Source organism: Limulus polyphemus, unplaced genomic scaffold, assembly GCF_000517525.1.
Source record: "Limulus polyphemus unplaced genomic scaffold, Limulus_polyphemus-2.1.2 Scaffold22, whole genome shotgun sequence".
NCBI classification, from domain to species: Eukaryota; Metazoa; Arthropoda; class Merostomata; order Xiphosura; family Limulidae; genus Limulus; species Limulus polyphemus.
The window spans coordinates 1,432,477-1,445,327 of NW_013665632.1; the positions used below are offsets into that span (position 1 = coordinate 1,432,477).

At 35.1% G+C, this 12,851-nt stretch overlaps 1 protein-coding gene across 8 annotated transcripts in view; it reads right to left on the reverse strand.

The window, feature by feature from the left end:
- LOC106458381 (unconventional myosin-Ia-like) overlaps nucleotides 1-12,851 on the reverse strand; it is a 306,550-nt gene that overhangs the window by 155,513 nt on the left and 138,186 nt on the right. For 6 of the 8 annotated variants that reach the window (XM_022384835.1, XM_022384831.1, XM_022384809.1 and 3 more), the window contains exon 1: nucleotides 4,601-4,678. The exons of the other annotated variants lie outside the window; for them this stretch is intronic. In XM_022384835.1, the coding sequence (XP_022240543.1) occupies nucleotides 4,601-4,636 (36 nt within the window). In that variant the 5' untranslated portion in view covers nucleotides 4,637-4,678. Of the gene's footprint in view, nucleotides 1-4,600; nucleotides 4,679-12,851 lie in introns of those variants that run through there. 8 annotated transcript variants of the gene reach the window in all.

Consider the following 12,851-nt stretch of genomic DNA (forward strand, 5'->3'; position numbering starts at 1 on the left):
ATAATATATTTATAATATTATAATATAATTTTTACAATATTTTATTGTTTCTAAATGGTTTGTTTATAACATATTGTTTACTTATACAAGTAAAAAATATTCTGTTAACCATTGACATTTTATCCAGTGTGATCCTTGGGCTTGAAGAACACTTGAAAGTTTTAGAATGTCCGGTTGCAGTGTGGTCAGTGATAAGCGAAGATCACCTCTCTTCACAACATCAAGGCGGTTATGTATTTTGATAGCAAATAAGTCACCCGACTAAAACCAGATTTAACCAGATAAGATGTGGGAAAAGCGATAAAATACAGCTTTGCCTTCTCCCAGAGCTGTGCAAACTTATTACCTATTTCACTACTTATCCAGAAATAATGTTTGTCACGTTTGAATCTCGCTTGGAATGTTATATCGCTCTGCTGCTCTTGAGAATCAGTCTAAAACATTAACAGATACCAGACAACTAGTACTAGTCGCGTCTGGTAACTTAACTTCTGAGCTGTGGAGGATACGGGGAGAAGAGAACCTTTGATTCAATTTTAAATATACTATTAGGGCAGAGAAGTTTTGGTGGCCCACTCAGAATTTACTGTGGCCCCCTAATTTTCCATCATTCACATGTGGCCCCTTAGAAACATGACGTGGCTCTCTGGGGGGCCATATGGCCCACGTTCAGAACCACTGGTTTAAACCACGTGTATCACACGTATTTAGTGCACTACAATTACGTAACGTTATATATTTTATAATTCTTGATTTTGGCATATATATATATGCATACATTATAAATTCAACAGTTTTGCATTAAATTTCATATTATTCTTGCGTTAAATGTAACTTGTCTTTAAAACGAACGATGTCGTTTTGCATTTAGGTTGTTAAAGTATAATATTTGGGAATCTGAATTACAAACATAATAATTGATTTCCTAAAAATTTAATCCCGATAATGGAAATTTGTTACTGGAAAACAATCCGAGAAACGTTTTATAAGTTATAGTACTGATATAAAGTGAGATAATCATTATAACTATTTCCATATTAAATTATATATGTTTATGACTTAAGATTGATAGTTATGTTTAACAAAACAAAGGGGTTCTCTGATCGTAAATAAACTTTTGATCTCCAAATCCACTTCAAATATTCAACTTTGTAATACCGTTTTAAATCATAACCTTTTAGTGTACGAAATGCTATTTTAATTGCAGTAAGGTAATTAATCATCTAAAAGACAGTTAATAATTACAACAACATGTTTTCCTACAAACTTGAAAAGTGTAAATAAAGTATCAAAAACGTATATTTCACGATTTTATTGCTTTGAGAGAAAGAGAGAGAAGAACATTAACTTAGAAAAGATTAAAATGTAAATGAAGTAAGCAAATGAGCATTATACGTTTAAGAAATGAATAAGTACCTCTGCTGCGATTTCTGGTGATGTAAGCTACTCTTTTTATATAAATTAACTTATGAGAGCTCAAGAACTTAAATAACTGAAATGTAATGATGCGTAAGTAATGTAATGTGTAATGATGTAAGCACACGAACTTAAATAACTGAAATGTACCGATGTGTAAGTGCAAGTTTTTCACATGTTCTATGAAAGAATAAAACTTGTTTCAGCCATTCGTTACTTGTGAGAAAAAATTCAGTCATTTCTCATGAATTGTGATAGTTCTGTCAAGGATTTGAACTTAGAATAATTGTAATCTTTATCATGATGAGATTAAGGCTTCCGTGATTTCTGTTGACTAGCTATAAAATTGAACAATGAGCGTAAAAGAATATAACATTTTACAATATCTCTTGGAAAATGTGGAAGTCAGCAACAAAAATAACGCAAAAGTTCATTTTGACTGTTGCAAATATACTTTTGCGATAAAAAAACGCCCTCCCATCGACTGGGTCAGAAGTACGTGTACGCCTTACAACGCTAAAATCTTGGGCTCGATTTTCCCGCGGTGGACAGAGAGTAGATAGCGTATTGTGTAGCTTGACGCTGAAAGAAACACACAAAGCGATCAAAATATATAATTTATAACTTGAGGTAATCAGTCCTAGCACAACATAAAACCAATATGCTATCATACCTTAAATATTGGCTTGTTACCTTGAAATGGTTCTGACCATGAATGGAACTTTTGAAATTCACAATCAAAATATATCGCAAAACAAACAAGCAAAATAGCTGCACACAGTAATTTTGTCAAGACAAATTAAACTTTACAAAAATATATAAATTCTAGGCTTAATATTTTAAGTTAATAAAAGTATTTTATATCGCTGTCTATAAACACAGAAAGAAAATAAAACGAACTACTTTTATTTATCAACAAGGCAAACGATTTTCAAATGAAAGGATTAAAATTTTTACACGTTTGAAACATATTACGTGTTTTGTAAAACCATTTACCTGAAAGATCAAAGATGAATTTTACATAGCGAAGTGAAATGGTTGTTTCTTAACCCTTGATGGTTTTTTATGCATTAATCATGTCTTTCTAGCTTGTTTCTTAACCCTTGATGTTTTTTCTATGCATGAATCATGTCTTTCTAGTTTGTTTCTTAACCCTTGATATTTATTTTCTATGCATGAATCATGTCCTTCTAACTTGTTTCTTAACCCTTGATGTATTTTCTTTGCATAAATCATGTCTTTCTAACTTGTTTCTTAACCCTTGATATTTCTTTTCTATGCATGAATCATGTCTTTCTAGTTTGTTTTTTAACCCTTGATGTTTTTTTTCTATGCATGAATCATGTCTTTCTAGTTTTTTTTTAACCCTTGATGTTTTTTTTCTATGCATGAATCATGTCTTTCTAGTTTGTTTCGTAATCCTCGATATATTCTTTCTATGCATGAATAATGTCTTTCTACCCCCAGTAGCACAGCGGTATTTCTGCGGACTTACAACACTAGAAACCGGGTTTCGATACCCGTGTGGGCAGAGCACAAATAGCCAATTGTGTAACTTTGTGCTTAACTTCAAACAAACAAACTTTCTAATTAAAAAATATAAGTAGATCTTCTCAAACAGTTGAGATATTTGTCATTATGTATCATAATTTTAAACACTCAATTATTTACCTAGTCCTTTAGGTAGTTTCAGGAATTAGAAGAGTTTATAAAAATAATATCCCAACCACACTAGATTCGCCATATCTATTGACATTTACTATTATTATACACTCCTCTAATTCTTGAAAATTACTGAGAGACAAGATAAAAATATAGTGTTTAAAGATATAATAGGCATAATACTAATGTCTTACGGCAAGCATAGTTAGTATCATGCTTCGATAGCTTGTAAAAGGCGTTCATGCCGTAACAGATGAGTTATATAAGTAGTGTTCCGACCACTACTGTGTTTATTGTATTCCAGCCAGCTTGAAGAGCTAGGGATTGAGCGAAACGCGTCATCGGCAATGGATATGACAAGTATAACGTGGTTGGATTAATTAAAGAATGTAGTGCTTAGAAATATAATAGGTCTAATACTAATATCTTATGAAAGTATACTTATAATTATGCTTCGCCAGCTTGCAAAAGACATTCACACCATAACAATTGTTTTAGTCAAGAGATTAGCCATTATGAAAGTGTATATGATGTTAAGGTTAATATATTCCGAATTGGTAAGCTCAAATTTATAACAAAAATAACTATATCAACATAAAATATCAGAAAGATCCTTAAGCTATTCCAATAAAACGACACAAATAAAAGAGTAAGATTGATGTTGATCACTTTTATACTAGTAAATTCCCTGTTTCCTTTCCTTTAAATACGGGTAAATGTACTGATAAATTTGCGAGTTCACAGATTTTAGTGCGTTTCGAACCATTGTAAAAAATTGCTTATTAATAAAATCACATATGAGAAAATAATTTCATACTATTAACAAGTTCGAATTTACTTACTACATACTTCAAGTTAACTTTGAGCAAAATAAAATAAAAAAATCATATGAGAGCTGGTGAAAGAGTCTAACAATATATGTGGATGGGATCTGCACCTTCACATCCAGTGTGGTAGGCAAAGCATTAACTCTTGTGTTGCGCGAGGTCAAGTGACTTGTACTCATAATATGATAACTGTGGTCAAAGTGGGTCAATATTTTGCTCTTCATAATTTATTTACCTTACTGCAGCGAGAGACAAGCATGCCAAAGCTGTGACATAGTTGGATGTACCAACAAGCAGCAAAATATATATATTGTAATTGTTTACAGGCTCCATGTAGAGTCCATGCAAATAGAGAGGTATGGATTTGAGCAAAATCAATGGATACCAGCATAGCATGAAAGACTGTGTAATGAATCAAATATGTATTTTCTTTATTCCTTTATTTTAGATTTGTTTTGATAAAGTTTATATAATGACAGTGGTATTCAATGAGCCCAAAAATATTTACTTGACACACTTGTAAACACATAAAGCCTTATTATGGCAAGTTATTGCTATTAAAACATTGTATGTATTGGATTTGTTTTTGTTGCATTTTTGGCTTTACATTTTATACTAAGAAATAACGAAAATTTAGGTTTTATTGCTTAAAGCAAAATATTTTCAGGTACGACATGATTTCATTGTATACTTACCCTGCCATGCCTTTTCAGCGTGTTGCAACAACACATTCCTGCTTCTTATGAAAACATAACCAGAGCCCAAGAGTTTTCAGTGACAACTTTGGACTTCATGAAATATACATGGTTGGGGTGTTATATTGTTTGATACCTTATGGTTTGAACATTCCTCGATTTGTAATAGTTATAAGCTTCAAGGGGATTAAAGACATTCTTGGGTTCTTGAATATAAGGGCTGGGGGCGCTAATAAGAAACGTAAGGTTAAAGTTTTAAATCGAAACAACTGCCATGGTATTGTTGTTGTTGTAAGAAATTGTTGCATGTGACTACTGCCTGTGTCTAGTCATGTCTTCGTGTTATCCACAAAGTTTTTTTGTTCATACTGTACGGTCCAGGAACTGGAATTTTCATAACTTTCATATGTACTCTATCTAAGAAGTTAATAAGGCTTAGCAACATTTTCAACATTCAAAATTGTGCGTACAAAGAGAAAACATGCAGCCACTTGATCAGTGTAAACAATCCTTGACTTAAGTAGTGACGAGGGCTTTTAGCGTACCAGCAAGTATACATGACTACAACAGTACGTATGCAAATAGCAACAGTGCAGGCTTCTATAAATAGCCTACCAATAAGTAAACAGGCACCACCGAGAATACAAATCGATCATCTCCGTGAGTGTCATATACAAATAAACCACATCCATACCAGGAATGAAAGGATTATGGAAAGTAACCAAATTTTCACAGGATTGCACAATTAGACAATGGGAGGACGTTCAAAGTCAAGAAAAAATCGCCTGTTACCTACAATACCAATGTCCGCAGTGAATAAAGTGACATTGAAGATCCAGCCACACTGTCAAATAAAAGTTCATAAACGACAGGGCACCCTCCTCAAAAACCAACAAAATGGTTACTTCTTGCTGCGAGGAGAAGAATGGAAGATACCACAAGTCAAGTGACTGCTACTGTTGCAGGATAGGTGCAAGTGTGCCTCAATATCATCAGAAGATATCTTCATAGCATAGGCTATAATAGCAGAGTAGACAGAGGACGTTCCTCACTCCAGGCAATACTGCATATTGACAACAGTAAGCATCTCAGATGCTATCAAACCCTCCTATCTTTAAGACACTATTTTTTCTGAGAAGTACAGATTTGTACCATTCTCGGTCATTGGGCTTACCGGGTCTTGCGACTTTCTCAGCAGGGTTTGTTGAACTGTCTGAGGGTCCCAGTATTTATGTTATGGAGTGCCATTTGAGTAGCTGGATGATCAGAGCTGGTGGTACCTGATACATCACATTCTCGAACGTAGCCTTCGACCTATCAGTGCCAATGACCAGCTTAATAGAAAGGTAGTGTCTTCATGCGAGATGAGGTTCCTGCTTATTCAATCCAAGTCGATTAACGATGGCTTGAAGGTCGTGGCATTGTCACCCTTCCGTGGTTAGATAACCATAAGGTTTAAACCTACCAAGCATGTGTGGTACATCCTTGATTGTTCCCTGTGAAAACAACTAACTTCTAGAGACACGCAAGTTCTTTGCAGAAAGAGGAGTGCAATTCAACGGACACATATTTAAGATCTTGTAAATACAATGTTTAACCGTATTTTTTGCCTTAACTACTGAAAAGATAAAACCCACTAAATACTAATGGTAATATTTGTTTCACGTTTGTTTTGTTTTTAATTTAATAAATGCATCTTTCTAGAGTGGGTGTCTATTTACTTATTGGTATGCTGTACACATATATACAAACATAATATTAAAATATACAATCAAAGCACAAATAGGGAATATTTACAATTTATCATAGTTTGAGAAAGACAAAACCTCTGCAATAAAATCATGTCAATTAACCACTTTAGTTTATTTTTATGAAAATCAGGCATCAGATGATTCGTGATATGATCTGAAATGCAAATGACTGGTTATTTAGCCTAAATTGTAAACGAACAATTGGTGGACGGAGCTTTAGTTCTACATCTTTACAGTTAAATTATATTTCTATATGGAGTATAGTCACCGCATTAAGCAAGGGCATCTTAAAAGGTCTCTATATGTACTGAACCTATCCTCTGTAAGGGCTTTTTTTAAGGCATGATAAGTATCTGGAAGAAATAACGAGGTGAGACGCATCTCTCAAGAGTGTCCCATACATGCTCAAAAGAATTCTAGGTTGGACGATCTTGTAAGCAACCGTATTTGGTCAATCCACTTTTCTTTAAGGAACGTGTGTATCAGTGGCATTATCAACCAAGAGGCCAACTGCATCAGCACAAGGGGTGATGTACTTCATATAATGTATGACGTTAATTAAATTACTCTACAAGTTGTAGAAAGCTGTATGTACAATTGTACTTATTCTTGCTTACATCAGACGTCAGTCATCATGCATGAAAAAATGGGGTTTGGATGTAGTTCCAGATTATTTTCTAGACGAGGATATGCCTGATCTGGTTGCAAGGTGAAACGTGGATCATCTATAAAAACATGAAGGAATCCTCAATAGCCACGGTAGTTGAAATTCTTTTAAACAGGATTGGAGTAAATTGATATTTGCTATATTTTTGTGCACCAGTAATACCTAGCGTGGGGCACGCATATACCAGATTCGATTTTATTACTCATCAGGATCCTACCAACCTACCCTCAAATTGAACTTCTTTTAAACAGGATTAGAGTAAATTAATCTACGAGACCTTGGACGTGGTCAAAAACATCAATCGAAAGCGTTTGACCTTCTTGAATCCAAAACTGTAATTAGATCTCAAATCGGCCAAGGGATGACGGAGCTATGAGCTCAAAGTTTGTACTTGGAAAAAAAAAAACTCGGAACTATTCTATGAACCGCTATGCCGCGGCTAATATTATTGCTCTATCGTTGGTCCACTGGTTTTTAGCACCATTTCAGGCAACTTATTTTGTACCTTTTTGTGAGCAGAATGCACGTCATTGGGCATCTGGCATACACATCAACCTTGTGAAACCTATTTCTAACAATCTCTACGTTGACACGACATCCAGTTTTGGCTACAGGCATATGATTTTGTCTCAGGATACGAGCCCTACAAATCAGAATCGACAGTTTATGTTTTGCATGATGTTAAACCTGTCCACGTATCCGTTTATGATGTGGAATCACTTTCAAACCAATTCGCAACAGCCTACCATGGCTCTTCATATAGATATATGAAATCCAAATGTATTCTCAGAGGTTTAACCGTGTTTCTTGGACAGCTCAGAGTACTTTAAACTCTATGATTTACTTTAAGATAACAACTGAAACAAAATATTTTGATATAGCCTAAGCTAGATGACCAGTTATTTGAAATTCAGATCACATTACTGATCATCAGATGCCTGATATGCATAAAACTGGATCGAGGATGGTGACTGACGTTAGTTTATAACAGCAATTTTGCTTTGTCTTTACTTTAATACTATAAATTCCGGTTATTCTTTAATTGTTTTGTGCAGTGTACACAATATGTGTTTTCTGTTAATCCGTTTCTTCCTCCACCTAAAAGATGTAAGGAGAAAAATAACTTAAAATAAAATTAACAGTTCAACTGCTTTTGTTCAGTTCAATTATTATCGTTATTTTAAACTTTAAGATAAGTGACTTAGTTTAACGTTCACGTTGTTGCATGAGATTTACAGTTCAATAAAACTGATTTTTTGAATAAAAGTTAGGTTTTCTATCAATTACCCAAACTACACGTCATTCCAAGAGAGTTTGAGAACTTTTATTTAAATATGATAACAATTTTGATCACGTATACTTGATATATAAATTTCTATGTAGATCTCATCTTTCCATCATAAAATGTCTCGATTTGAGCTCATTCTTGCAACTCAAAACTGATAAAATAACAACAACAAAAAAAAACTTCCACGTGTCGAAAGACACCATTTGACAAATTGCCAGGCGCAGAGGGGAAGTCATCGGAAACGCTTTCATTGATATATGGGCCCCTCCGTATTCGAGACGTTTGGTGAAATGGTTGAATTGTGGAAAAAGAAGGAAAATCTTTAAAATTTTGATAGTGTATTCGCTTGTGAAGTCTTTTCTAGACATTGTTGTGTAGCGTGAAAAATCCTAAAGACAACCGTACCAACTGCGTTTCCGTCAAACTTACACCCAAGTTAGTAAATAAAAAACGGCTAAGTAATAATGCCAAAATGAGAACTGTATTTCGAAAAAGGGAGGGAGTTTAATACAACTACGTGTAATAAAAAATTGTAACATGACAGGAACCTAACACAGTTCAGTTAAAATACCAATAAAATATTCTGCAATGAGTGACCCTACAGGCTTTGTGTCTTAGTTTAAGCTGTTTACAAAGTGATAAATGATAGTTTTAAGAGCATGGAACTAAGAAGTGGAAGGGCATGTATCAAAACTAATCGTATCACAATATAATCATTCTTTAATAAACTTGTATTTACTCTGTGGAAATTATTTAGTTTAATTTGGTTGAAAAGGACGTTAAATAGAACGTTGAAAAAACAACATGTGCAACGCTACAAGTGTTACATACAGTGCCTTGCAAAAAATTTCATCCCCTACCAATAATGTCACATTTTGATGAAATACAAATAATGTAAACAATCTATATAATGAACTTGTTTTTATTCAAAACTCTAATGATCAAATTTAACACTGTTACGTGTGAAGGAAGCTGAATGTCAGCAAAACCTGCAAAGAAAATATATAAATTGAAATTTGCTGATTGCATAAGTATTCGGCCCAAAAAGTCAGTACTTGGTGGAAGTACCTTTGGCAGCAATTACTGTTGTGATTCTTTTTGGATAGGTGAAATTTTTGCCCATTGTTCCTGGTAACATTTCTCCAATTCTGACAAGTTCGTGGGAGATCTCTGATGGACTAATCTTCAAGTCTCGCCATAAATTTCCTATTGAATTCAAGTCAGGACTTTGACTGGGCCATTCTCTTCTTTTGAAACCACTCCAGTGTGGTTTTGGCCTTGTACTTCGAGTCATTGTCCTGCTGCAATACGAATTTTTGACCCAATTTTAGATTGTTGGCCGACTCAAACAGGCTTTCATCTAGGATTTACCTGTACTTTGCACCATCCATCTTCCCCTCAATCCTGTCAAGCTTCCCAGTCCCTGCTGATGAGAAGCATTCCCATAACACGATGATGCCACTACGATGTTTGACAGTTGGAATAGTGTTGACTGGGTGATGTGCTGTGTTTGGCTTGCGCCAGACGTAGTGCTTTCAATTTAGACCAAAATTCAAATTTTGTCTCGTCTGACCACAAAACCTTCTGCTACATGTCTACAGTATCATTTACATGCTTTGTAGCAAAGTCGATATGAGATTTAAGATGGTTGTTTTTCAGTAATGGCTTCTTTCTTGCCACTCGCCCATACAGGCCGGGATATTGTCGATGTATGAATTCTGACTCCCATTTCAGACATGGAACTTTGCAAATATTTCAAAATCACTGTTGGCTTCACAGCAGCATCCCTAATCAGTTTCCTGCTTGTCCGGCTACTTAGTTTGGAAGGGTGGCCTGATCTGGGTAGTAACTGGTTGGTATAAAAGCACATTGCACTTCTTAATGATGGATTTCACCGTACTCAAAGGGGTAATCAGTGACTTTGAAATTTATTTGTAACCTTCTCCTGATCTGTGCTTCTCTGCCCTTTTATCCCTGACTTATTTGGAAAGCTCCATGGTCTTCATGGTTGGTATGTCGTATCACTATATGTTTGTTTGGTTGTTTGTAATTAACCACAAAGCTACACAATGAGCTATCTGTGCTCTGCCCACAACGATTATCGAAACCCAGTTTCTAGCGTTGTCTCAATTTAAAATTTCATTATTGTAAGCTTACACGGCACTAAAATGTGGAAACTTTGCAGGGGGGTGGGGGGTGTGAATACTTTTGCAAGACAATGTAGATAGAACAAATCTATAGCACCTGTTCAAATATTCCACTTGCTCCTTTCTGTATAGTAAGCTGTATCTTGAAATTATATAGTATTAAGGTTCAATGTTCGCAATATAAAGAGAATATGACAACTATACTGTAAAAGTTGGCATTCTTTGTGCAGTAACAGCCTAATACGTTTACAGTTTCTTTAAGTTTCCCTGTATAATTGTTGATAATGTTCTTTGCACAAATTACATTGAATAGAATAAAACACCCGCGCTCCTCTGTGGGGTTCAAATGCTTCTTTTTGAGTCACAGAGAGCCAGCTGTACCGACTATGCTCCCCCATTATCCACAATTACTCCTATAGCTACTCTAAGAGGGGAGTCCATACTCAAACACAAGCTCCATTAGGATATATATTCGTAAATGGGGGTTATATATACATTGTCAAATATGAAATCCTCAGGATCCCGAGGGGGGGGGGGGGTCAGATATTTCAAATATGATATCAGAATAGAGTTCAACGACCCTGAAACCTTCTTTTACTCCCCCATCAAGCCAGAAATGTCTTAGCTCTCCTTGGTCCATAATAAATAAGGACACCCTCAGACCTCTTCGAGTCCGCATGCAAATTATATTATGCAATTTCCAAAACTGTGAGACGAATTCTCGGGGAAACAAACAAACAAAATCGCGTACACCTTCAATTAATGTAGTATTTTTTAGCTCGAGCAAAATGTTATAGCCTAAAAAAAGGCCTTTTCACAGAATTTCATGCGGAACATGTATGTAACATATATATTATAAGGAAGACGTACGTTTTTTATATAAGTAACAATGTCACACATATAATTTATATTTTGTATAAGTGAATGGAGTTTAGTTTCTACGGCAATATTGGCATTCAATGGTTTGTCAAACCGAACAATAGATATTTTGTGTCTGAGGTAATTTTTTGTGTATAGGTGGCATCTCTGAAGTAGCTTTGTTGCATGTAGATATTGTGTATGATATAATTGTGTTACACATGTCAGATGTTAAGTTAATGAACATAGGGTTTATGTCCGAGATAGTTTGGGTTTGTGGAGGAATAGCATCTGGTGTAGTGTTTTTTGTAGGTTTCTCTTTTATGGCAAAGCTACTAAGATTATTTGCCACCGTCCATATCATTTTTAACTGCTAACCAGAGGGGAGGTTAACAGAACAGTAGCATCCATCGCCAACCATTTTAACTGCTAACCAGGGGGGAGGTTAACAGAACAGTAGCATCCATCGCCAACCATTGAGCTACTCTTTTACCAATAAAAAATGGGATTGGCCATCACTTTATAACGCTCCCACGACTGTGAGGGCAAAATGTTCAGTGCCGAGTTTTGATCCCGCGTCCAGCAGACTGCGAATTGAGCGCCCTAACTAACGGACAACGCTAGGCCGATTTCGTAGATGTTAATTTGAGATATTTTTGTAATATATGTTTAAGGTAACTATGTTATGTGTTTGTATAAGTATTCTTGCTTAAGAAAGGAAATAGATCTTTTAATTCTATTCTACCCCCCAGTAGCACAGCGGTATGTCTGCGGACTTACAACGCTAGAAACCGGGTTTCGATACCTGTGGTGGGCAGAGCACAGATAGCCCATTGTGTAGCTTTGTGCTTAACTTCAAACAAACAATTCTATTCTAGACAGCTGTGGTTACGGTGGAATTAACTTGTTACTGAGGAGACGTTAGACAAATTAAATAATAAATATGTTATAGCAGGCTTAGTTTGTTATAGATTTTGAGGAAACGTTACAAATTAAATAAAAAGTTAGTCTGTTAGAATCGAACGACTTTGTAATGAATTTATATTTGTTACTTGTTGAATTATTTTATTCCCAGTTTAAAGAAAGGATTCCATTAAAAAATTATTAACTTAAAATTCATTCTAAATCATCGTAAAATCTAATTGTTACTTTCTAGTATTAAATCCCTAGCCATACTATATGCCTACAGTACACGTTACTGGCTACTTTGGAGATGACGTTACAAACCCCTTAATAACAAAAGGGCTATTAACTTTGGATTGCACTTGTTAGTTACTTCGTTTGTTTCTAGGGTATTCCAGTTTTAAAGGAATTTAAATAATGAGTAATAAGAAATAAATTTTGACGAAGCAACAGCTGCTTAAATCTCAAGAGACTGAATTTACATAGGAAAACACTAAAAATCATAATTTTGTTTGTTTTGGAATTTCGCGCAAAGCTACACGAGGGCTATCTGCGCTAGCCGTCCCTAATTTAGCAGTGTAAGACTAGAGGGAAGGCAGCTAGTCATCACCACCCACCGCCAACTCTTGGGCTACTA